The sequence below is a fragment of the Falco cherrug genome, chromosome 1, assembly GCF_023634085.1.
Source record: "Falco cherrug isolate bFalChe1 chromosome 1, bFalChe1.pri, whole genome shotgun sequence".
NCBI classification, from domain to species: domain Eukaryota; kingdom Metazoa; phylum Chordata; class Aves; order Falconiformes; family Falconidae; genus Falco; species Falco cherrug.
In genome coordinates this window covers 120,062,051-120,088,598 of record NC_073697.1, presented here as the reverse complement: position 1 = coordinate 120,088,598, position 26,548 = coordinate 120,062,051, and the positions used below count along the sequence as shown (strand labels likewise).

The 26,548-nt window shown below is 43.5% G+C and overlaps 2 protein-coding genes across 6 annotated transcripts in view; one reads left to right on the top strand and one right to left on the bottom strand.

Moving 5' to 3' along the window:
- GRB2 (growth factor receptor bound protein 2) overlaps positions 1–22,250 on the bottom strand; it is a 61,885-nt gene extending 39,635 nt beyond the window's left edge. Inside the window, exons 1-3 of one of the 3 annotated variants that reach the window (XM_027816777.2) lie at positions 22,111–22,250; positions 21,884–22,010; positions 7,782–8,020 (exon numbers count right to left, since the gene is read on the bottom strand). In XM_027816777.2, coding sequence (XP_027672578.1) covers positions 7,782–7,859 — 78 coding nt within the window. In that variant the 5' untranslated portion in view covers positions 7,860–8,020; positions 21,884–22,010; positions 22,111–22,250. Of the gene's footprint in view, positions 1–7,781; positions 8,021–12,937; positions 13,099–21,883; positions 22,011–22,110 lie in introns of those variants that run through there. The other 2 variants (XM_055724891.1, XM_055724876.1) reach the window with 2 other exon arrangements.
- A 224-nt stretch (positions 22,251–22,474) lies between these two features.
- The window catches only part of TMEM94 (transmembrane protein 94), a 52,358-nt gene continuing 48,284 nt past the window's right edge, over positions 22,475–26,548 (top strand). For all 3 annotated transcript variants that reach the window (XM_055724859.1, XM_055724842.1, XM_055724848.1), the window contains exon 1: positions 22,475–22,626. The gene's annotated coding sequence lies outside the window, so the exon portion shown is untranslated. The remainder of the gene's footprint in view (positions 22,627–26,548) is intronic.

Below are 26,548 nucleotides of genomic sequence, written 5' to 3'. Positions count from 1 at the left end.
GACGGAGCAAGAACAGCAGTGGGATCAAGCTGCAGATAAGAACTCGTGTATTAAACTACTGCAGTATCAGTTTGCCGATCAGCATAGAAATGCAGAGGGCATACAAGTCACCTACTCATTTGCATTTTGAATGTAACAGAATTTTCAGAGAAAACTGGAAATTACAGAAATCAAAGGCAGCTTTCCTAACAAAATGCTAAATAAAGCAAGTAAAGTAACAAAACATTGAGACCTACCACCTCTTTTTCACTAGTGACCCAGTGAAATGGATTACTACACAAAAGCTCTGTTTCTAAGTCAATCAGAGGAAGAGTAAATGCATTTCCCTGGTCATTTTTCTACTTGAACGTTACATTCACAAGTCACAGCTTCATCTCTCCAGCTGGCACCTATCCCACCAGCACTGAAAGAAGGGAGTGAGGGCAGCAGGGAAGAAGGGAAATAGGCTTATCTGTTGCCAGCATCTTGCTAATTAAGACCTCCAGAGTACCTAGCTCGGGCACCCTGAACTAAGCACTAAGCACGGGGTAGGTATTCATTCAGAGTCCTGTCTAAGTTTTGTGAATCATGTTGAATCCCATAATGTGGTTATCGTTACTTCAACTACCTGAAAGTTAGCTTGCATATAGCTACAGAAGATACAGTCCCATCTCTTGACTACATAGTGCAGACATACCCATAAACCTCTGCGCAGAGAGGTGCAGCAGTTCTGCTTACTGCTTTAACGACACTCTGCTGTCACACCTGGAAAGGACATTTTGCAACTCAACACCACAGCCCAGAAGAAATGTGATACTACATACACAGTCACACAGGAAAAACACAAACAAAACTAATCTCAACTAGTTCATGTATGTTTTTTTATAGATATCCTTCGCTGATTCCCATTACATGACTGGCTTTAAATGTGCCTTTTTTTTTTTTTTTTTTCCTTTTTGGGGGGGGTGGGGGGGTGTGGATAGGGGTGTGTGTTTGGATGTTTTAAAGTTGTTTGTTGTTATGGTTCTAGAACTAGCTTTGATTTTTCAAACCTTTCAAGATATAAATAAATAACATTATTAAAAATTCAGCAAAAGTTTTGATTTAGAGGTAACCAAGCAAGTTAAGTATAGAAACCTGGCATCATCGGTATAAGAGCCTTAAATTAACACAACAGTTGAGTCTCAGAGCAATTGTGAACATGTCCTAATGTTATCTTTCGTAGTTCTTCCGGTTTAGACTAATATTGTAAAATTCATCAGGTTTTGTAAATTACATTTCCTTTTTGCTCAATGTGAGTTTATGACATTTTTGGTTCCAGTGTTGTTAGGGGACTGATGTTTAATTTTCTTTCGTTTTCAAAGAAATAGAATTAGTTCTGCCCAGCGCATTTTTTCCTGAGGTTTAGGCTTTAGTTATTGATTTCTGGTATATAGCCACTGGCAACTTTAAATCACAAGGGATTTTACCAAGGGGTCATACAGTTCACCGCTTAGGTTAGGCTGAGCTGTACACAGACAAATTGGATTCTTTATCTCCCCTCGCTTAGTTGGATCTTTATTGATTATAGTGAGAAATCAGAAAAGTCTGAATTTCACTACAAACAGGATTCTTTCTCCTCCCCCAGTTAGCAGGGCTCTGCACAGAGACTGGAAAACTATGAATACTATATTTATGACACTCAATCTTTCATACATGCTACTATAAATCATAATCTCTCTTTCTTCCCCCAACCGTGATCAAACTTCTACCATTTTCACTTTAAAAAACCCAACTAAATCAAAGTTAGTCTGTTTAACACCTGAGATGTCCCTCAAAATAACAGATTTTACTGAACTGAAATTCTCAGACATTCCCTCATCATGTAGTTATCATGACAGAAATGTCACTGAACCAAAGAGGAAACATGAAATTTTTGTGTTGGCAGTAAATAAAAACAAAAGCACATCATATTGGTTGCAGTTTGACACGCATGTTGAACAAAGCAGATAAGTAATTTAACAAGCCAAAATTTGATTTGCTGATGTGTCTTTGCTAATGCTTTTCAGAAGTCTGTCACACCAGTCCTATCAAAAGCTGGACCTCGCAGAGAAGCTGTAACAATAGCATTTCCACTAAATTGGCAAAAGGCAGCTGGAGCTTCAAATTAGCATAATCTCCCCTCGTTATAACAGAATGGAACACATGTTAAGTCAATATAATAAAATTAGCTGAGCTGACCACACCACTAGCTTTAATCAGTGTCTTGTTTGATATTCATAACTCCAGCAGGCTTCAGGTAGCACACCGCTCACGAGCTAATTTTTCTTTGCTCTCAGTGACAAGTTTAAATAATCATCACAAACAGCTACTAAATAAAAACAAAGACGGCATTTTCAAGGAGGAATGTGTTTACTCTTGCTTGTGAAGACTACTTTACACCTTCAGTCTGGAATATTCCATATTTAGGTCTTCTGCACAGAGACACCTTCAGCAATGCAATCTTGCTCCAAGGAGGTCCAAGCTCTTTAACAAAAACAGAACACGAGTGTTCTCTTTTTGGGGCACACACACCTTGCAGAGGTTAGGTAGTTCCTTCCCACAACACTTCCCCCCGCCATGCCTAGAGAAGTCAGCTAATAAAACACATCCCATCTTCAGATTAGTATCATACTTAAGAGGAACAGTATTTGTGAAGTTCATACCAAAAACACAGGCACTGAATAGTTGGGTAGATTAGAAGAATGCAACCTCTTACAGCAGCAACTCCTTGTAACACTGATCTCCACTGCCAGGATGCCAAATCAATTACCTTTAAAATAACTGTACTTGCCATAAGAGTTTATGAGTCTCTGTAATTTTCTGATGTTTTCTTAGACTGCAATATCGATCACATATTGATGACAAATATCTTCATTCAAGGCTGGAAAATGACGTAAGTGCACCTTTACAAATCAACCCTCCCATAGAACAGAGTTGCCACTCACAGCTAAGTCATGGAATAACATAGGTTGAAAGGGCCTCTGGAAGTCACTCAACCCATCCTCCTGCTGCAAACAAGTCTAATTAGATCAGAATGCTTGGGGACTTGTCTGCGTATCTCCAAGGATGGGGATTCCACAGCTTCTCTGGGGAACCCGTTTTAATACTTGGCCTATTTCACTATAAAGCATGCAGCGCTTGCCATGTGTCCGAATCATTAATTCAGAAAAATGTTTCTCACACACTAAGATCATCAAGACCTCACTGAGTCCACCTCCTTAAAAAAATATGAGGGAAGATGAAGGTGGTGTGTAAGGAAGGGAGAAAAAGGATGAGTGAAGATGATTTCACAGAGGAAAAGTCTTTGCGAGCTGTGAATTTCTGTTCTCTAGTACAGACACCACGACGCAGAAGCCAATGCAGATGAATTCAAAGACAAGGGAGGAGGAAGAAGAGAAGGGAGACCATGCTCCCAATTTTTATCATACTCCTCCCTCTATGCAAAACTGTTTCACTGTATCCAGACACAGAAAAATGGTTTTCATGCAGGAACTGAAAATGCCATCTCAGCATCAACTGTTTGCAAACACTCAATCCTCTTAAAGGCTGACAGAAAGAAAATAAGTCTGGTAGCAAACAATCACGTGAACAGAACCTGCCATGACTGTCAAGTGTACGATCATAGTAGGAAGAAAAATCTTGATTTTGCTGAACGAAAATGTCAGGTGATCAAAATCCTATCAAGGAAATCCTTCCTCTAGCATACAAGGAAGCTGGTTTCTGTGAAACACACAAGCGAAAACCTTCAAATTAAAAACAACAGCCCTCTATTTAAAACACCATCTGAATAATTTTACTCAAAAACTATCTGTAGGTGCCCCTGAATTAATTATGCTGTCAACTACTGGAATTAGGAACTTATTCAGCTCTTCAGAAGATCACTTTCCAGATATGCCCCAACCCTGCAACAGAAGAAGGAAAAAGAGGAAATGGAGCAGTGGTCTGTAGTTTTCAAAAAACCCACAATTCTAACATTCAAGATATTCATGAATATGTTTAGTGCTTCTGTATTAACCATGCAGAAAGGGTTATTAGAGCACCACAGTATTAACTGTACACTTCAGATTAGGTGTAGGAGGAATAGAGAAAAGAAATAATGATGAGATGAGAGAAAGAACGATTTTTTTGTCTCTCCTCTCTCCTTCACCCCCAGCTCCTGCCAAACCACCAGCAAGTATTAGCACACTTTAGGTCTGGATACTTGCCAGATAGCAAAAGGCCAACAAAACCAGAAGCTGCTAGAAATACAATAGTTTTTGGGGACATAAAACCTGACTAACAAATACAGAGACTGGAGTCAACTACTCCCAACTTCAATAAATACAGCAAGTGAAAGGGGAAAAAAAGACTGAAAAATCATCATGGCAACCATCAACTACTCAAAGTGAAAAACAGTAAATCAAAATTTCAAGGAGGAATCGCTTGGTTTTTTTGTTGGGTTTTTTGGTGTTTTTCTTTTTTTTTTTTTTTTTTTACTTTTTCAAGTAACAGGACAGGCTATCCTCATACCCCTAACAGTATGCCCAGTCACAACAAATTTTTGTGAAGCAAGCACCAGTTGAGAGCTGCAGCACTGTACTGTAACCGGAAGACACAGAAGGACACAGCAACCTTTCCTTTCTCTGGAAAAGGCTTGGCAAGAAGTATTAAGTGTATTTTAAAAGTTTAAAGCAAGTTGTCACTTTGCAGCTCATGAATGGGCAATACCACAAACTGCTATAGAATCACGACATGAAAGGGGATCCAGCGTACTGCCAGCATTATGAAAATCATAGAAGCAGCTTTTACCATATAGTGCCCACAAAAAGAGAAGGCCAAGAACACTTTTCCTCTTCACTCAGCTGTTTTACAATTGCAAGCCAAAGGTCAGCTATCTTCACTCATTTTTGGAAACCAGCCATAAGATTACTAACAACCAGCTTAATGGCTACAGTTCAAATCCTATTCAGTCGAGTCCCGAATACGTGGGTATGCAGCAGTAATGGCACTGACATCATAGGCAAGTTATCTGCTGAAATCAGAGGCAGTCAGATAGTGTGCATCTTTGCCTTCTCTCGCCACAAAGAGAAACACAAATTTCCAAGGAGTGGGAATTAAAGCATTAGAGATTTTGTTCTCTCCTTAGTGTGGCCAAGGCATAATGTTTTGCTACAAAACAATCCTTTACTGGCATCATACATGCCATCAAACTAACTTGACTTAACTTGGAGGTCCATCAAGACAGGTGTCTGGTAGCTCTGTTTAAAGTCTTCACTACATGTCAAGTTACATGTACACCTCAGCGTGGGATACTGAAGGAGTGAAGCATGCAGATGCATTCAACATGTTACAAGTTTATTTTTTCTTCCAGATTCATTCAAGGGCAGCGGGATTGACCTGATTAATAAGACTGATCACGTGAGGCCCATGAATGGGATATCCCGAGATTTCTCAGTCATGAGCAAAGTACTAACAAAACAGATCTGGCACTTCTGGTGGAAATAAATTTCCACAACCTGAAACACATTTGAAGTGAACCAGGCTTTCAAAATGACAAAGCACCACAGAAGTTTGTCAGTTTGAGTAAAGTGAAGTGTAACAATTCTAATTGGTTTTGGCTTATTTGTCTGAAAGTTGCCACTTTTAGATAGTGAACCTTATGCTGCACTGAACTCATCTCAATTACATGCAGAAGGATTCCTGAAACTCTTGGAGTTTCCCTAGCCTTAGTGATAAACTTGAGCAATCTACCATTTCCATGACTCAGTTTACTCATCTATGAGGCAAGTATGTAAAATTTGTACGCATTTTCAGAATATGAGCTGAAATGAAAGACGGTTTGAAGAACTGTTAATCAACGCTTTGAGGAAGTGTCAGCCTAGGTTTTGTGTACAGTATGAAAATTCCTCCCTGTATTCCCGGAAAAATACAGTTATTAACGTAGTGTAATGGCATACATACCACCAAGTTTCTATTCTTGTATTCATACAAAATGTGTATATATAGGATGACATTAAGCGGCTAGGACTCAAGAACATCTTACTATCAGCCACTGTGTGCAGTTGTAAGAGTTTTAACACAGACTAAACTTTCAAGAGTCTAAACCCAGTTATTTTTCCTTTAATTCTTAGAGAAGAAAATACTTTTAAACAAATGCAAATTTTACAAGACATTTTTTCATGTACTTCAGCAAACTTCTATACCAAATTAGATGAAAATAATTAAGAATACACTTTAAAATAAACTATATTTAATTATACTTAATTTTTCCTTCCTGTTCAGCATTTTCTACAAGCTGACTTCAGCTGTGCTCTACTTCAAATATACTATAAAAGCTGAGGGTGGCTAGCAGGTAGCCCAAAATTGAAGAATACAGCTCAGGTCAAGAAAAATAAATGCCAGGTTACCACAGAAGACTTCTAAGATTCTGACAGTCTCTAATGTTTAAAGACAGCAAAAGGAAATATTCTGGTAATTTACATAAACACTGGAATTGAGGTGTACGTGTCTAACGCATTTTTAGGCCAGTTACGGGCCAGGGATGTGTAGGGTATATACAGATGCGATTATAAAGTTAACAATCTCAGAGCAGGATACATTGTTGCAACCTTTATCTGTTGATGGCCACACAGCATTACTGCACTTTTAACAAAGTCACAGTTATGTTACTGAAGTATCAGCTATAGAAACCCACATACTAAGTTTACACATAGAGGTTGTTTTTTCCAACTTATCTTAAAATAGTAGTTAAAATCAAGCCCTTGCCTAGCAAAAATTTTGAGCAGATGAGTAATCCCATTGAGGTCTGCAGGATTTTATTTGTCAGCATACACAAAGTTACAGCCTTACATCTGCAGGACAGGCACCTCTCAAAACAGTTTCTACTCGAAGCATTTTAGAAAGCAGCAGCTTAAAATACTTTAGTATTAAATACATCACACTAGGAAGGTAAAGCACATCTTACACATTTATGGAGAAACACTGAGTGAAACTCCAATAAGACATTCTACAATACAGCTCTTATTACTTGGAAACAACAAAGCTCAGAGCTTCACTATGGCCAAATCACTATGGATTTTTATATTTTACTGCCCTCTTGAAATAAAATTTTTGTCTTGTTCTGTGCATCCAGTTTTTTTAAGTGAAGTTTTAGAAATGCAAATATTTTTCAGATTCCTTTACTACAGCCAAGATGAAGCCTAAAAAGCCTTTGATATATTTGAAAGAACCCTCAAACTAAATTCCTGTAATGCACTCCAACATACACTTAGATCTGCACAGATCCATTAAATATTCAGCCACAAGTTTATCACTCGAGTTCATCACAACTGAAGATAAAACTCAGCACCAATATTTGACAGCCTGATGCTAAAAGATTATCTACTGAGAAATAATCTAATCATTGTTCTTTGATATTGGAATCCTTGGCAGGAGGCAAAGGAAAGGAATACCAAATTGATCTTGATTACTTTCGGGGTTTCCTCTCATAGAAGGGAATTCAGTGTAGAGATTATCTTATACTTCTGCTTATTTGTTAGCATGTTTACAGCAAAGTTTTCAAATATTCCAATCTCACAAGAGACGAACGATGGACTTTGGGACGCATGCTTAACACAGAAGCAAAACAGCCTCTCCTGCTCTTAAAAAGGTCAGGCTGGAATCGAGGAGGTCATGAGGTACCCTGTTAAAAGGAGATGGCGTTCTCTGGGGACTCAAAGAGGGTCGGGTCCGACGGCCAGGAAGAGGCTCAGAGAGAAGCTGAAGAGCCCGGGGCGAGAGAGGGAACTGCCGAGCCCGCTTACCTTAAGGATATCCCCCCGTTTGAAGCTCAGCTCGTCATCCGCGGTGGCTTTGAAGTCGTACTTGGCGATGGCTTCCATGCTGGGGCTGCCGCTCGGCGGTCGGGCGCTGGGAAGGAAGCGCTCCCGAAGCCTCCGGAGGCTCGTCCCGCGGCGGCCCGGCTCAGCCCTGCCGCGGCCCGGCTCCGTCCGAGGCGCCGGCCCCGTCTCTCACATACAGGGAGGCCGGGGGACGATCCGCCCTAGGGGAGGGGGAGGAGGAGGAAGAGACGGGCCATTAGGGGAAGTGGCACGGATCGATGGCCGGGGCCGCGCCCAGGGCCGCTCCCTCCGCCCGGCGCGGCGCGGCCGCCGCTTCCTCCCGCCGCCGCTCGCCCAGGCCCGTCCCGCCCGAGTGACACGGCCCGCGGCCAATGGGCGCCCCGCCGGCCCCGGGGGCGGGAGGAGCCGCCCGCCCCGCCGCAGCCCGCCGGCCCCGCGCCCCGCTGCCCGCGGCGGAGCCGGGCGGAGGCCCCGCGGCGCCGCAGCCCGGGAGGGCACGGCCTCCCGCTCCCGCCCCTGCGGGAAGCCGATCCAGCCGGGCGGACCCCGGGCACCGCACCGGGCGGGTACGGGCGGACGGCAGCGGGGCCGGGCCGCGGGGCGAAGCGCCGGCAGCACCGGCCCTCCCGGCCACAGGCGGCGCGGGGAAGGGGGCGCAGCCCGCCCCGGCGCTCGGGGCTCTCCGCTCCCGCAGCTCCCATCCACGGTTAAGCCAGACGAGGCAGAGGACGCTTCTGCGGGTCCTCTGTAACAGAACTTTCTTGGAATGCTGAGCACAAAGCGTCCGAAAATAGCATTACACTGAGACGAAAGTTTGAGCTCACGCTAACATAAAAGCAACCATCCTGAAATTCCAGCATCTCCAGCAGCAGAACACACAAAAAAATACATCTTCCTAAGCACAGCATGAAAATCAGCAAGTTTGCGTATCTTTATGGGCCCAGAGAAGAAACGACATCAGACCTGGCAAGGCATACATAGACACACCAAAACCGCTGAAAAGGCTTAAATCTGGATCTTGGGTTAGAATAGGAAGGATTTAATCCAACTTGATAGCGGAGAAGGTAAGGGATCAGAAAAAAGTCAAGACAGTCTATCAGTTAAAAACCAACACCCCCCTGCGGAACCAGCGGAAAGCTGGTACTTGTCAATAACAATTCAAGAGAGAAGAGATCTGACATACAGCAGCGAACCCACGCACCTGCTAATTCAGTCTCTGCGGTTATGGCCCAGAAAGAGCCCTGCCACATGCAAAGGCAACAGATGGCAAATAGTATTTTCTCATTTTGGAGAAAAACTTGCCTTACATAAATGCAGTTCAGCAATTAACATGCTTATATTCCATGAGCTCCGTGTTTGCCCAACCTTCGGCTCCCCGTAAAGAATAATGACGCTCGAGGCAAACACCAGAATGGAGATTCCATCACAGGAAACTGGCCGAATGAGAAGAGCTATTTACAGGATTTACCTTGATCAAAAGAAGACCAGCTTAGTGAAGTCCCCACGTGGACAGGGCTCGGGGTTTTCTTTGGTACTCCTACACAGCATTACTGACTGAAACGTCAGTAAGACTGACAAAGCTGTCAACAGCTACGAAGATCACAACTGAACAATCTGTGCTACCACAACCACTGGCAATAAATACACTGGATACAAGCTCTGACCAACACATATCACTAAAACCAAAAAGCATGTCATCTTAGCTACACATTGGTGATTTTAGAACACTTAATTTTAGTGTCAATGCTGATGAAAAAGCATCTGGCTTTCTGATGTCAGTCTTCCACACATGCAAACAACAACAATAACCTTCCTTTGCCAGGAACGTTGAACGTTTTCCCTGTGCCGCCTCTATTGTGTTCAGTTCACCATCTCCTCATCTTTCTAACCCGGCCTCTGTTTTTTTTAACTGATGGTATTTATAAATTTTTCTGCTATTATAGCAATATTCAAGAGCCACGTGAATGATTCCATATGAAGCAATGGAAAATTTGTTCAAGCATACTGTCTACATGTCCTATACCTTTAATGGTAAACATCACCTGTTTCCATTCCTTCTTAAAAATAAATATTACTGGCAGTAACATTTTGGTGTTTCAAACAGCACAATGCTACATTAGAAAATGCATATAATTATATGGGCATGTAAACACCATCAACTAAGGGAACACTGCTTGAAAACCCTAAGTTCCAAACCTAAGAATGTAAAAGTTGCACAACTTAATATGTTATAGGCTTAAGACACATTTAAAGAAAGAAATTACTGCCAATTGGTAAATGTTCCTGTCTTTGCAGCACACAAGTATTGCTACCCAGTACCGCATTAGTATCTGAGAATTATATATTTTTTCCTACCTGAAGGAGTTAATACACTACTTTCTTTGAGAAACTGATGCAGCATTTCCAAGAACCATACCGGCATTCCCCAAGCTTAGCAATAGTGCAACACTGGGAAATTTTCCAGCACAATTCAAGATGAAAGAGACTCATCACACAATTTTCTTTAAACATACATTCATATTACTACCACCATCGTATATATTGTCAGCATATGAAGGAGTGATGTTTCTAGGTAACAATACTAACAACAACTGCAGCATAGAACCATCATGACTTTAGGCAAAAGTGTAGCTAAAGTTCAGGCACCGAAGTTACATGTAATTTAGGGAAAGGCTTTGAAAATATTAAACCAAGATACTTACACAGCAAATATCAGAAAAGGTAAACTTAGAACACCAATTCCCTTACCATCACTTAAAAAGCATTTGCTGTTCACTAATCTATTTAATAAGTTCGCATAGACAGTCAGTCACACAATTATTAAAATACAAACAAACCAACTGCAGAACAAGGGGGGGAAAAAAGGCTTACGGGGGAAGGAGCTTGTGCTAGGTCTCTGCCTACTGAGAGCACAGCTGTAGGCATCTGCTTTAGCCAGGCAGTGAAACAGGACGTTGCAAATACTGTAGCTCCATAATACAAGAAATAATACAAATACCCCAGCTCCACAGATGTCAAATGGAATAAGATAGGTATAAATGAATAACAGCCAAAATACAAATACAATGAAGACACATTACAAGAATTTTCACAGGATCTTACTAGAGAAATGACTAAGATTTCTCAAAATATGTTTTTCACCTCTTGCCTTACTGTGACAAGATACTTCTCTTGCTCTTAAAAAAAAGGGGGGGGGGGGAAGAGGAAGAAAAGGCAGCAGATGCAGATAACAGTAAATTCTTATTAAGCACTACAGTGCTGCAGCTCAGAATGCAATATAAATAATTATAAATACAAACCTCCCTGTTGTAGCCAACAGGAAACAACCCTCATATTCTTTTCAACAGATATTTAAAAAAACACAGAGGCAAAGGTAGGCTTTTTATACTGCTTTTAAAAACAGCACTTTTTCTAGCAAGCGAGACCTTCCTCATTGCTCTCTTTCCACTGTTTCACTGTTCTTCTGGGAAGTGTTATGGGCAGGAACAGAAGAACAGAGAGTTTAGAAAAGCCAAAGCAAGGGAAGAAAGAAGGTATGTTCAGTGGAAGATTTTGCAAAAAATCGGATCCTAAGCTTCATCAGCTGTTACAGGACAAAACATTACTGAGGGTGGTGGAAAGAAAAATGAGTGGATACATCATCTGGAAGACATGCAGAAATGTTAAGTGTCAGGGCTCTAGACAAAAGAATAGGAAAAAAAATTGTAAGGGCAGAGCACTAATTCAAATTAGCCAAATAAGGAAGTATAACATAATAAACAAATGCGGTAATATATAAATTAAATCATCAACATATACAAACCAGAACATTCGGGATCATAAATAATACTCATGATCTACTAGCTTAATAGATTTCAACTTCCTTAAGCATGTCTTGCCAAAGGACAACTCAAGATATCACTTACAAAACTAAGCTACAGCACAAAGCACAGATAACACTTATCAGATTTTATCAGTTAACAGAAAACTTCACCTCTGCCAAAATGTCATTATTGCCACTTTTTTTTTCTTATTAAACTGTGTAAAGTAGCTTTAAATGTTACAAGCTTGCCTGGTATTATGAAATACTTAAAACACTACATGACTTAATCGTCCTAAGAGATGATAATTGAAAGGGTTTTTTTGGCACAAGTTCTCAATATTCAAAGTTTGCACAGAAATGGACTACAAACAACATTGTGTTTGAAGAAGATTAACAACCTGTGACCCTTCAAATTTCAGCTGTTAACAACAGGCATTTAGTAATATTTAAAACAAGGAATTACCTTCCCTAAACACTATATTTATCAATTAATTGCTCTCCCAGCTATTAACTGTGCTACAGAGTATTTTTCTCTTTAGGTTATAAAAGAGATGTACCAGGCAGATGTTGTGGGAGTTAACAAGACTGCATCCTCGTCTCCTATAGATTATTTGAAACTATATTGCCAAGCTAAACCTTAACCCACAAAACCAACGCTGAATCTCTCAAGAGGAAGTTCAGAGGAGAAAGAAGACACTAGGAGAAAGAGGTCCTTCCCCCTCAGAGAAACTCACATTTGAAGCAGGACCCCAAAAGGCCTCTGGAGAAATGGATGTTAACCTGCCTGCTGGGCATTCACAACCTTTTAACCTCTGGAAGCGGCCTGGAGTTAAGGAACTCTTCCGGGGAATATCAAAAACGAGCCCCGCGAACCAGCGCCAGCCCACACCACAGACGCAGGGCAGAGGGAAGCCACCCGAGCTAACACCCGCCTGGGGGACCCGAGTGCAGCGAGCTGGGCCGCCCCACCTCGCCGATAACGCCCGTGCGGCCCGGGCCCGCGCTCCGACCCCCGCCCGCGGGCGGCCCGGCCCGGCCCCGCCGCGCCCGCACCCCCGAGAAGGGGCCGGGCCCAGGCCCGTAGCCCCGGACGCGCTGAGGCGAGCCCTGCGGAGCACGGCGGGGAGAAGCGGAACACCCCAGGGGCCCAGGCCGCGCCGCCGGGGGACGCCAGCCGCCGGGGCTCAGCGTGCGCCCCCCACCCCGGCAAGGCCCGCGGCGGGCAGGGCCTTCCCCGCGCCGCACCGGGGCGGGGGCTGGGGGGGGGGAATCGGCGGCGCGCCGCCCGCCCTCCATACACACCCCCCGGACTCACCGCGCAGCGCTGGGGGGCGCCGCCCCGCCCGAGGGTCCTCGCCGCCTGCCCGGCCCCACGCGGCCCGGCCGCCCCTCCAGCGCCGCCTCGGCTGCCGCTACGGCCCCGTCCCGCGGGCCCCCCCCCGCCCGCCGCCTGCTCCGCCGCCTGCTCCGCCGCCGCCGTTCCCGCAGCAACTCTCGCGAGAGCCGCCCTGTCAGCCGCCCTTCGCGGCCGCGCCCCGCCCACCCGGGAGAAGCTCCTGCGCGCTCCCTTCCCCGGGCGGAGGGCGGGCCCGCCCCGCGCATGCGCACGGCAGGGAGCAGCGGGGGCCGGGCCGGGACTGGCCGGGTTGCCGGTTTCCCGGGGCTGACACCGGGCACCGCCTCGCCGCGGGATTTGTGCAGAGGCGAGGGGGGAGAGGCAGCGGCCGAGGTACCGAGCCCTCCCGAGCATCGTAGGGGCTGTGCCGCATTCAGACTACTAACCCCCGGGGGAGGCGGCCATGAGCACACTCGGGGTTCGTGCAAAGCGTTTGCCTCATTTATCCGTGCTCTGCTCGGACGTAAGACAGGGCAGCCCCACGGAGCTGGCAGGGACAGGTCAGATCAGAAGCAACCTGTGGCTAGCATGGAAAACTCCACGCCAGGTCACACCAGGCTTGCCCACACAGCATGTGAGCAGGCACCGAGGGGTGCAGAACTGCTCGCCAGACTCTTGAGAGCAAAGAATACACCTGGTAGAGTCATTACTTGGCAACTATTGTCCCTTCCGAGCTTAAGGCACTCATGCTGTAGGAAAAAAAAAAAACAAACCAGCAGTGTGACCACACATAGCAATTAAAATATGCATGGAGGACCACATTCAGACGGCACAGGTGTTTAACTGTGTGACCCTTCTGGCATTCTTTTAGCTTGAAAATACTCTTTAATTACAACATACAGTAAAACAGTTGTTCAGGTAAGCATCAGGCCTCAGTTCCTCAAAGCCACTGAACAAAAAATGCTTCTAGCTCTATAGAGGAAAGCTAGTTTCTGAACCAGAGGCTTTCCACAGCTGTACTCCGGTTCCCATGAAAGGATGAGCCAGCTACAGGGTTCCTTTGTTTTTGCCCCCAGACAGGTTATTCCCCACTCCCCCATGCACAAAAAGATGCTGAGACTGTAAAGGGGGAATCTAAGCACAGCATGTGCCACAGTATCAAGACATAAACTGCAGAGTTCCCATCTGGGCTCACATAAATGCAGGATTATTCTGCACCAAGACTGTATCTAATTTAGGCAAAGATAATGGATATTTTGTTTTATGACAAAGATGCACATTTGCAGCCTCCAATTAAACCCACTTTCTTTTTTAAATGAACCACCACACCAGTTGATGTCCCTGGCTGTACTCTGCAGGCGGCTCTCACGGTTTCACCCATACCAAGATCAGAATACCATCAGAATAAATACTGCTACCTCATACAATTTGGCTTACAAACCATGTTCTGCAAACATTGCCTACTAACATTCTCATTCTAAATGCTTAAGCAGCTTGATAAAGATTCCTGAGAGGTTATTTTTGGATGAAATATGTGGTTTAAAACCTTAGCAAGATCATTTTCTTATCCTAATAGCATTGTGTTTAAGGAGTTTTAACTTATTTCCCAGATCTGGGTGTTGGGGGAAGGTGTGAATTCTCCCAGTACTTAATTCAAAAATTGGAAAGGGTGGAGGAAAGGAGCTATAGGACTTGAGGATGTTACAAATGTTTCAGATGTTCTTTCTGAGGATGCAAAAGTGATTCATCTAGGATGACACAAAGATTGATGAAATCTGAGCTAGATTCCAAGATGGCTCAAGTCCCCAGTAAGTACTGTTCCTAGAACAGGCTTACAGAATCTCTGGTTTCATGTACGACCTCAAAACGAGGATTTAGAAGTTCTTTGTAAGCCTCCTATAAGTTAAATAACATCATCTCAGACAAGTTGTAGCAGCTACTTTTAGCTGGACTTGAAAAGCCAGATATGGATAACAGCTGCCAGTTGAATGATAGCTACTTTAAGAGGCTGCAGCTGCCCGACTTTAAAAGGGCAGTCCTAGAAAATTAAACAAGCATCAAATTTTAGAAATAGCAGAGATCAAAGCCTTATAGAAAGATATGCCTGATAAAGGAGTTGCTGACATATACTTGCTTGCAAACCAATTAATGTAGCATGTTCCTCCAGCTTGCAAACAAGTTAATGCTTTAGAAAAACACACAACTAAATGTGCAAATACAGGGCAGCTTCACTACAGCAAAAGTTGAAAACCTGGCATAGCTGTAAGCAAGGGTCAAAAAGGCAACAGAGACATTGTTTTGCTAGAGGATCAATTTCAAATGTTTTTTGTAGTCTAGGAATAGCTTGAATTTTCTATGACAGTTTGGGGTGATAAAATACAATCTAAGATTAGCTCTGAGTATTTTAAGTACTACTAAGGGTAAGAAAAATCTTGGTGTCTGACATTTCTTTTGGATGTCTTTTTAAACTTTTTAGAGCAGTCTGGGGAAATAAATGTATGGGGTTTGCTATCAATAGATCAGAGAAATATTTGTTAAGAACCGTATTTTTGTGTAAGCAGCCACTCAAGTTTAAAAATTGCTGCTTGGAATGTTTGTATTAATACCCTGTCACTGACATGAAGTGTAACATTAATAATGGAAGTTAGTGAATGTATGTGCCTTATCTTGACACAGTCTTTAAACTATGATCCATTAATATCTGTTCCCTTGCAATGGAATTTAATTATTGTGGAAACTTTTACATTATTAGCACTCAGAACTCCCACTGTATGTCATCTAAAGATGAACTTTTTCTAGTGTTGTCACAGCAAATGCATGACCTTAGCATGTGTTGTCATAACATACTGCTTCTCCAGATGAGCAGCTGGCATGTATTAAGCGATACTGTGTACATGTTCCTAATTTTTGCCACCATCTTAGTGCTACTGTATGCAGTAAACGTACTTCCTTGTAGGGCTGATGCAAGAAACTAAATGCTAACCAGGAAGATATTCTAGACTGTTTCTTTTCATTCAAAGGAATAAAGAAGTGACCTCTCACTCCCACTTGCTGAGAGCATCAACACACGCAGCTTCAAAGGTGGTTTTGAAAACCAGGCTCAGAGCCTAAATTGGAGCCCAGGGGCCTCTGCCTCAAACAAAAGAGCAACTAGGAACTATTGAGAGAGCTATTGAACTTAGAGAGGATTCATAATCAGAAAATATTTGCTCTAGCTTTGATTCATATCTGTTCTCTCTCGGCAAACACAAGTTAAAAGCTTATGAACTGACACAGTAACGACAGTATGAGCTAGTGTGGTCTCTATGTTCTGCATGCATTGTGAACAAATTTAACTATAGCAGAATCTTTCTGGTGATAGTGCAAGACACAGAAAGAGCCCAGAAAGCGATCATCTCTCTCAGGTGGAACAGAGGCTGCAACAAGAAAAACCCAAGGTTAAGTGGAGAACAAATGTGATCCTTAATTTGTAGATGTTAACTTGATGCAAAGTTGCATGAGGCCAAAATCCTTAAGGGTTCTAATCAATCAAGAGGAAAAATCTAACATCTGAGTACTTTACATACTGTCAGTATCAACGATAAAACGGGGGGTGGGCGGTGTGGGGTGTAATTCCCTTGAGCACAAGTGGGAATATTCTTAGTGGTTGCTGGAATCTGACATCATATCCCAGCTCTAACAGAAGAAACCTCTGGCCTTGAGTAAGTCCTTGCTTCATCAGCACTGGTTTTTCACAGGGAGATCACCTTCTTGACCTGAAATGTAAGCCATTTCTTTACAAAGATGTGGTTTAACCCTACATTCCATGTACTTCAGCTTCAGAGTCTGCTGAACCGCAGGCAGAGGAAGCTTTCCTGCTAGAGCTCTCCAAGATGTCTCACTTCATCTTTTCTGTAGCCTTCACATTTGTTCCTAAGCCCATTCTCCTCAGACATGAGAATCCGTGATCATAAACTACAATACATAACTGCCAATTTAAGGAACTTTGTGTCCATTGCAATGATTTTTATTTTTTTAAAGGACATCTGGCACAATAATTGTAACAAAATACGCTGCTAATATGCACCTTTCTTCCTCTGACGTGTTTCCTGATTTCAAAGAATTGTAGCAATATTTTTTTTTTTTTTAAAGCAAAACCCTGACTGGCTCAACACATCTGAAGATGCTCAAAATTTCACATTGTGATTCTGCAATATATTGCTGCAGTTCACACAGCATAACACTATGTGTGTTATCTGAGTTGTATTTAAGCAGCCTGATGTATGAACCAAGACAGAATGCTTCCTCCCACAAAAAACAACTCAGACAATCTGCTATGGGGAATGTGGAATAGACGAAGGTAACTCAAGATAGCCCTGATCAATTTTCTTGCAAGCTGAAAATGTAATGCCATAAGACTGTTCTGACAGCTGTAGGGGAACTGACTTGCTATATACCTCTGTCTGAAATGCACAGGAATAAAGTGGGTGCGGCAAATAGGGGAATGCCAGGAATGTAGGCACAGCAAGGAGCAAATGCTGGGAATGGGGCTGTTGATTTTTGTTGCATGAACATCACCCTTGCCTTTTTCTTCTCACATCAACCCACGCTGGCCTCAGTGTAATCATCAAGCCACATACGTTAACCATAAAATCCCAAACTATTCCATTTGCTAAATATTTTAGCCTATCTTGGAGCAGAAGTTGCTTCACCAAACAAGCCTGATGCAACAAAAGAGCAATGAACATGACCTGCTCTAGGAAGATGCTAAACACCCTGAGAAAACCTAGAATCTAGGTGCTAACCTTAAAAGTCAGGCCACAGACCTACAGACACTACTTTACAGATAGAAAAGGCAAAAAATTGCCTTCATTGATCATGAAGTATTAAAATGGTCACCAAACAAGCTTGGCCCATTGGAGTCTACAAGACTTAACTGGTCTTACTCGAGTTTCTATAAAACCTTAATTCAAGATCTAGGTTTCTGGTCTAGACATAGGATTTCCCCACATTCCTGTATCTGAAACATTGTCTGACAGTACTAATTAGAGAATCAGACACCAAAGCCAAGGAAAAAAAACCCTGCCCAAATGTGTTCCCTGTGTCTATTCTTTATAGAATGGGATAATGAATGGATTGGGCAACTACTTTGCTGTATATTGACTGCTTGGTTCCATTTTATTTTGCAGCTTTGTGTTAGTGATAAAGGTGTGGATAACTGGCTAGCTGAAAAGGGTCACATAGACGTAGTCCAGCTGGCTGGACAAAAATGCACATCGCTCTCAGCTTATCTGAAGTAAAGCAAAAATACACTATCCTTGGCTGTTCTTGTTACACAATAACAGGAAGATCGCGGTGGGAAAAGAACGTTACAGGTGGGAACAGATAACTACAGAAGAGAAACTAGGGGCGGACTTGGTATTTAGGCAACTAACCAATAATGAGCTTAACTTTTGTAATATGTATGAGCTAATTATAACAAGGCATAAAAGGTGACTGTAAGGTACAATAAACGAAGTCTGCTGATCACTCATATTGAGTGACTGTGTCTTCCCTCCGTCGCAACATAAAGGCAACAATATCAAAGGGATATAATAGATGTATCCACATATACACAATATAAATATCCATATTCTGCAAATGGGGAAACAAAGGCATGGAGGACTTGTCCAAACTCATACGATAAACTAATGCCACAATGTCCAACAGCATTGGGAACAGAATTCATAGTTGTTGACTTCTGAGCCTTGCTGTAACCATCAGCCAGTTCTCCCTGTTCAGAAACCCTCCCAATGCTCTGCCCTGGCCTTCTCACATACACATTGAAATGTTATCACAACTGTGTTTCTGAGAATCCGTCCAAGTGCAGTAAATAAGTGTTGGTGCTTGTGACCCAGACAGAACAGCTGATCTGCCAAAACAGCTTCACAATTTTACTCATTAAAGATCTCAAGAGCACTTGTGAGGCAGCTTAATCACCATGTGAGATAAACGGGGACCGTTCTGACTTTTATAGACCAGGAGACAAGAAAAGTTAGCTTAGCCTCAAAACTAGCAAAAAAAAGTGCAAAACAAAACCACCCATGAGTCTTACAGTAAAACTGAGTGAGCTAGGAAGAATGTAATAAAAGCAAATTCTCTTCCATGCCACATTGTGTTTGCATGGTCACAAAGAGAAGAAAGGACAAGATTGTTATAAGAATTACTATGTAGGAAATGCTGCTCTACCTGGGAACTGTAATAGCCATTCCTGACATTAAGAAATGAAACAATAAAATGAGTTGGCTGGGGTCACCCAGAGCAGCTTAAGCTCCAAAAGAAATCTGTAAAAGGGAATCAGATCCAACTATAGTGTGCCATCTCCCCTTTCTTGAGTACAAAAGGGATTCAGCTTTCTTCCTACTCCCAATACAGTCATCTGTCATTTTCAGGACAGCTTGGAATTGTCAGTTCAATTACCTTTCCGTCTGGAGAAAAACAAAGCAGATGCTGTTTATTACTAAAAGGCAGAATCTCTCTTTTGAGGAATATAACATCTCATTTTTTACAATTAAACATTGAATTAGGTGCATCTAATTTATTAAACAATACACAGGACCTGGGAAGTACTACTATTCAGCTAAAATGAAATGCTATCTTCCCTTCAGCTTTGGTAGAGGTGTTGGTCAACTCAACTACTGCTTTTAATTTTTAAGACTCAAACAGCTTTTGTATCAATCTTCCCCTTTTAATTCCTCTTACTACTACACACATTAGAAATATGGTAGATTCCTAGCATGTCATGAAATGTGCAGAGGGATGGGGGAATCAGACATGCAGCAATTGCTTTTTCTAAACAATACAGAATTTTCTCACCAATTTAATTTTTTAAATGATTTTGCACTATTGTTCAAAAATGCTACTCATCAAATATTGATTAAAATGCAACTTCAACATCTCACCAGAGAGCTTAATTACACACACACACAAAAAAGGCAAATAAATTTTTTTTTTGTATACAATACCTGCTTTACAGTAGTCCTACTCAAATTTTCATGTCTGCTCTACCCGCAGCAGCACACTGATGAGGACTGACTGAAAGGCACATGCAGGGAGGTCAAATAGTTCCCTTGGATCTGTCGGGCACTGCAAGCCATTCAGAGGCGGAAGCTTACTGCAAACTGAGCCATGTCTCTGCCCATATGTTGTGGTCCCAAGAGGAGACTGTATATCCTTGCGCTGAAGACATGGTGAGCATGAAATTAAGCATTTTCAGACTATATGCATAGGTTTGCAGTAGCTGTTTCATTTCTGTAAACTCACTTCCCACCAAAATGATATAGGAGGCATTAGACAGTGAAACAATTGCAAGGAGTAGAAGGGTGTGAAGAAAAAGCACCCAAGGTGCTTTTTATAGCTATATTGAAGCAAGTATGGGAAGTAATCCTAATCTGCAGCCAAAATTGACTGATCTGAGCTTTCCATGCCATAATATTACATTACTATAAAGATTCAGAAGTAATATTATCTTGTTTGCCATTACATCATTTGTTCACAATTCTGTAATACTAAAAAAATAGAGAGGATGAGGACTTAACATAAGACAGAGCACTTTATTGTAGAACAGATCTTTACACCAAAGTTCTCAGACCCAAAAATCATACCAGTTTAGTGCCTCATGAGTACTTCACAGCATTTGCCTTTTGAGTTTCCCTTTGTCATCTACTACTAGAATACACAGGAAAGTGCTCTCTGGATACCTGCCCTATTTCTGAATCTATAGCAATATTGTCCAATTCAAGGGTATTTTTGCTCTTCCAACCATCCTGGTAATAATGCATTTTGATAATGTTTTTCACATAATCTCAACTAGGTCCCTAAATCACTCTGAAGTAAACAGTTAGATCAGATTTACCAAGGAGGAAATAAAGGTACAAATACGTTAAAGGTCCAGTCTGTCAGCCCCCATAACCACACGTCTCATTGCCAGAAGTTCTATACACAGCATACTTGTGAGTGAAAACAGATTTTATTAGTAGCTTGTTCAAGACCCACAGGGAATCAGTGTCAGAGGCAAAACAATCCAGACTCCGGATCTCTGCTCAAGATGTATCTTTACTCTGACCTTTTACTTAAAACCTTCTACTAATTAAGTAGATTTTATTGGGAGTGGAACAATCTAAAGAGGAACTAACAAGATGCTCGTGCAGCACTAAGCACAATTCATGATCTTATGTTATTAGAATTCCAGTAACACATTTATCCTCTTCCCCTTCCTTATACTGTCTCTAAATTACACCATAAAATTCCCCCACACCTGCCATTTTAATATTTCTTTCTAAGACACCAAAACCACTTACAGTGTCACTCAAGCGTATTAGAGTTGTGGGGGTTTTTTTTGGTTAACTGATTCCAAAGAATTGTTCCGAGTAACAAGAAGCTCAGGAAAACAAGGAGTTCTGTGGCCCTCATTATTCTCACTAAAATTGACATGGCATTTAAAAGAGCTGAAATCGCACTTGGAGAACTCCTGCACTCTGGATCCACACACTGTGAAAGTAGACTGTCTCAAAGGAGTATTGAGTATACTCCCAAAACATTACGTTCTTGTCCAAAACTGCATCTGCAGCGAAAACAGTGCAGAGCACAACTTCATTGTACAATTTATTGCCGTAAAATTGCAAACAACTGTGCCAGGCTTTAGCATCTGTAGTTCAGCACACTAATGAACATCAGTTTTGTAAAAAAAAGTCTCACAGGGGAACTGTCGCATCACAACCTGGGATGATACAAGCTCTACACTGAACTACAGGAACAAGAAAAAAATTAAAACTAAGGGGCATGCATCTTTTCGATTTAGCCAGTCCACTATGAATTCAGAAAACAAACCCCAAATCTCTGTACACAGAAGCAGACCATCTCTGCCTCACACCTCTGATTTCCCTTCCAGACTCGGCAGCAGCTTACATTTCTCATTAGATTACCAGCTCGATATGTTTGTGTTCTGGTTCCCACCACGGCCTCCCGGGCATCTGGCACCCAGCGCGTGCGTTCACCTCACGGCTCCTTCGAGACTTCCAGTCCGTTGGTTACTCTACGGCAAAAGCGGCTTTTCAGAGGGAGATCTGCAGGTGTCACCCTCCCCTTGCAGAGGCACAGCCCTGGCAGAGGGACAACCCTTCTCCCTCACTCACCCCTTGACTGGGGCACCCCCCGCGGCCAGCCTTTGCCAGAGGGCTGGAGCCTTAGGCCACAGGGCCTCTCCCGGGCTCTCTCTGTCCCCTCGGGCATTCCCTTCACCCCGAGTCACTTCACTGCCCCTCAGCACCGTCCCTCCGACGGCACCTCGGCAGCCGCGGGGCCAGGGGGGTGGCCGCTCTGCTGCCCGGCCCCCCAGCGCTGCCGCCGGGGCCGAGCAGCCGCTCCTCAGGGCACTCGGGCTCCCCTCAGGGCTAGCCCCGACCTGCCGCCAGGGCGGATGCCCGGCTTCGCGCGCCACCCTGGCCAAGCCAATCAACGCGCGGCGTACGGGTGGCCGCGCGGGATCTCACCAACCAGACACCGGCTTGTTGAGGCCGCCCCGAAGCGCCACCGCGGGTCCCCAGCGCCGTGGCGTCCCGCTTGCCAGTGACCCTGATGGCGGCCCCGGCGGCGCGCGGGGAGGCCCGGCGGGCGAGCGGCTTCCCCGCCGAGACTGCCCGGTGCGGCTGGTGAGTATAGGCCGAGCGGAGGCGGGGCGCGGCCGGGCTCCATCCCGTCGGGGAGCAGGACCGAGAAGGCCCGCCGTTCGCTCAGCGGGGGTCCCCGCTCGGCTGGAGGCTGCCCGCCATGGCGGGGAGGCCCGCGGCAGAGCCGGCGGCGGGGCGGCCGAGCTGCCTTCTTCCGCGCAGTGCCATTCCCCTTACGCAGCCTGCCCTGGCATCTCGCCGGCGCGTTACCTAGCGGCTTAGGAGGGAGAGGAAATTAAAAAAAAAACAACCCACAAACAAACCCCAAAAACTAAACCACAAGCACCCAGAAAAGGCGCTGCCACACGTGCTGGCGGGTCGGCGGGACTTCTCCCGCGGCTGAGGGACAGACTCCGCCTCGCCGCGCCGCGCAGCGCGCCCCGCCGGGCAGCGGCTCCTCAGCCCCGGGGGGCGGGGGCCCGGGCCCGCTGCGGCCGCTCTGCTCTGCCAAGGGGCTTCTGGGGGTCCCAATTCTGACTGAAACGCCTGCAGGAGGTTGCCTCGGCCCCTTACGAGCTCGGAGAGCGGCCCCCGCTCGGCCAGGTGCTTCATGGCGCTTCACCGCCGTCCTTTCCTCAGGAGGAGCTCACGGCACGCTTCACCTCAGGCGTCCGCCTGCTTGATTTCCAAAAGCTGCGATCCACGTAGTTCTTCGATTACATTGCTGCTGCTTGTCTGCTGTCCAGGAGCTTTCTCCTACCGGGATAACACAGGCCATTAGTGATAAGAGGAGGCCTAAAAATCCCAGTTAAAAACCTCATTACATAAAGCACAAAGAAGTTTGTCTGAGACGATATTATCTACTCAAGAGATAGCTAGAGAAGAAGGGAAGACCTAGAGACAGGAGCAGATAGTGTTCTAGTTACGCATTTAAGATTCACCGAGCTGTCACAGGACAGCCTGTGCCACAGAAGTTTCTTTAAGTTAGTCTGATCAGTCTTAAAAGTTACCAAGATAGCAGCAGGTGAACATAAGTACCCATCCATCTTCCCAAGGCGGCTAACCAAGTAGTACATATTTTTACATTTTCTGAGAAAAAGGAAGCTGCTATGGCATGCTTGTCTAAAATCCCATTATTTCCCCCAGCAATTATAAAGTTCCTTGTGGAACAGGCAGCTCATACGTGGTGAGATACAATGGTATAGTAGTGCATGATCTTTGTGAGACACTGTAGGTTCCTTAGATATGCAAGTTTCTATATAAACAAACTTAACAGCTGCTGTACTACGTTAAACTACAGAGCTTGATCAAATATAGCAACGTTTGAATAACATACCAAGCAAACTTGACTTACTTTCTAAGAAGCCAGCTTGATACAGGCACGCATATAAATAGCTACAATATGCTGGTTTTACACAAAATGTCTTTTGTTATTTAGAGTAGTGCTTTATATTTCTTTGTTGTCTTTTACTCAAGCACATCAAAACACTTCACATAATATTCTTCTTAACCATGAGCTTTTAAATAAAAACATTGCCAACATTTTTTGTCTGGTGAGAGGATTAAGATATTAGTGCTTTTAGTCTAGGTCACAAAACAAATCAATATTGCTACTGCAAGTGGAACCAAGAAAACAAACCTCCTTCCTCTAATCTTCATATCACAGCTCTGTTTAAGTCTTTGTATCTTTAAGGCCACCCTTGCTTCTGTTGGAGTCCTACCTAAACTAGGTGCTAGAAGCCACAGCAGGCACTCCAGAGACCAAGCTGCTCCAGGCAGAAAGACAGCCCTGAAGAAGGGATGGGTTGTGAGGGCTTATATACCCCTGTGGCTGTGTGGGACTGGCCAGGAGCAAGGAATTGGCCAGAAGACAAGTCCTTCTGTAGGGTTGGCCAAGAAGAGAGTCCTGCTAGGGCTTGGGCAGCACTGCCCTGTACCCAGGCCTGCAGGGAGCAGGATTTGCTTTGGGTTGGTTGGATTAACCTCTGTGATATGATAACATATGGGAGCATTTGTACGCTAAATAGGGCACTTCAGATCTCTGTCTGGGATACTCTTGAGTGAATAGTGGAGAGAAGTTCTTACTGAGCTGCAGAGACCTCCTCTGTTTTCCTTTTACAGTGGAGTCAGCTCACGGCCCTATTTCTAGACACAATTCATCATATGAATGTTCAGCATAAAGCTTTCATGGAGCTTGTTGTGAGACTAGCAAAATACACAGCCTACTGAACTGAGCAGTGTCTTTTCTACATAAGGGTTCAGCTTTGTTTTGAATAAATGTATGACCTTGATCTTGTTAATGGCCTTCAGGTGCTGGGCCTGCTTTGGGGAACTCCCCAGAAAATACCTTCTCATCAGCGTGATATTTGTTAAGTATCTCCAAATGGCAAACATTGGTGTAAGAATGTTTTTTGCCTAGAATTACTATAAACTGTGCATATAACACCCTTATTTATAAACTGGATTTAGGAGAAAAAGCTGCACTTTTAGCTGTGAGTCACAATGTACGTCAGCAAAAGTTGATTTGCTAGAAGGTCCTATAAATACAGCACTAGCTTTTTTATTTTATTTTGGGCTGCTGCCTTTTTGTGGTTTTCTAACATTTCAGGGTTATTATTTTTTTTAAATGGAGGTAGTTATACGATCCTGGTTACCATAATAACCAATATCATGATGATGAATGACAGTTGCTGCTTTTGCAGTGAATTCTTCCATACATTTGCTGTAAAATGTTTTAGTTGTCATTCAAGGCATCATGCCACAAAGCAGGTGATGTCTCATCGCTCTGCAGAAGCTGCAGCAGCCCTTACAACTTTCAGAATTGTGCCTTTTGTTACATTTTCCGCTTTGATCTGGACTGTATACATGCTGTGTCTTTCTGCGGCAGGTAGGCTTTGAGTACCTGAAGCAGAAAAGATAAAGCAATCCTTTAATTCCCAAACAGTCTACTTTTTTTTTAACCAAGTAAGGAAAAATGAACACGGCAAATATCTTTCAGATTTACATGTGAAGCAGTATCAGCCGCTGTGGAACAGTAAGTAGACTAAATTAGTTTGATTGTTCTTTTGATCATATCGGTCAATTGCTTCTCAACTCACCAGAACAAAATCAAAACAAAAATAAATATGTTCTTTCGATTGTGTAGCATCTTGGTTTACCAATCTTAATCTTGCAAGTAAACCAATGGTCTGACTTTTACAAGTATGCCAAAGCTATTTCCTATTCCCTTTATCCCTCCTTGTTGCTCAGCTTTCATTTTAAGCCACTGCTGTCCTTTCAAACAAGTCTAATGTGCAAGTCCTGTGCTGAAGAAAAGATGTCAGAGGTATTTTTTATTGGAAAACTCTCAGCAAGTAAGGTTGAAACAAAAATAATTTCACCTCCAAAAGTCACACTTATCAGTTGGAAGAGAAATTAAGTTAATTTCAAGTTTATCCTATTGCTGATTCAAGGTAGAATAGATCTCTCTCTAATTCCTGTCATTTAGCAAGGGAAGCAGAGCCTGTGTGAAATCAACTCCTGATTCTGCACAGCCATGCACAAATGAGATACTTGACCACTACCGAGTTGATAATACTTAGCACATATACAACCCTAATTCATAAGATCTCACTTACTTTACAGATACTACTAAATTTACTTCACAGCCTCTCTTGCTGAAGCAGATATGCATATCTCTATCTACAATCAAGGGTTACTGAGGCAGGGAATGTTTACCTGGCCTAAAATTTTACAAGTTTTTTCACAAGCAGATACTGAAACCAAGAAGTGTGGCAGACAGCTCTGTAGCTGTAATTATTCCGTGCCCTCGGTGGGTCTCCAAGCAACTGACAGTATCACTTGATGCACCTTTGGTAAGCCCATATATCAGCAAATGTACCCATGTTGCAAATTATCAGGCAGACATCAACTGCTCATGAGTAGGAAGACCGTATGGTTCTGCTGATATCAAAACAATCAGCTC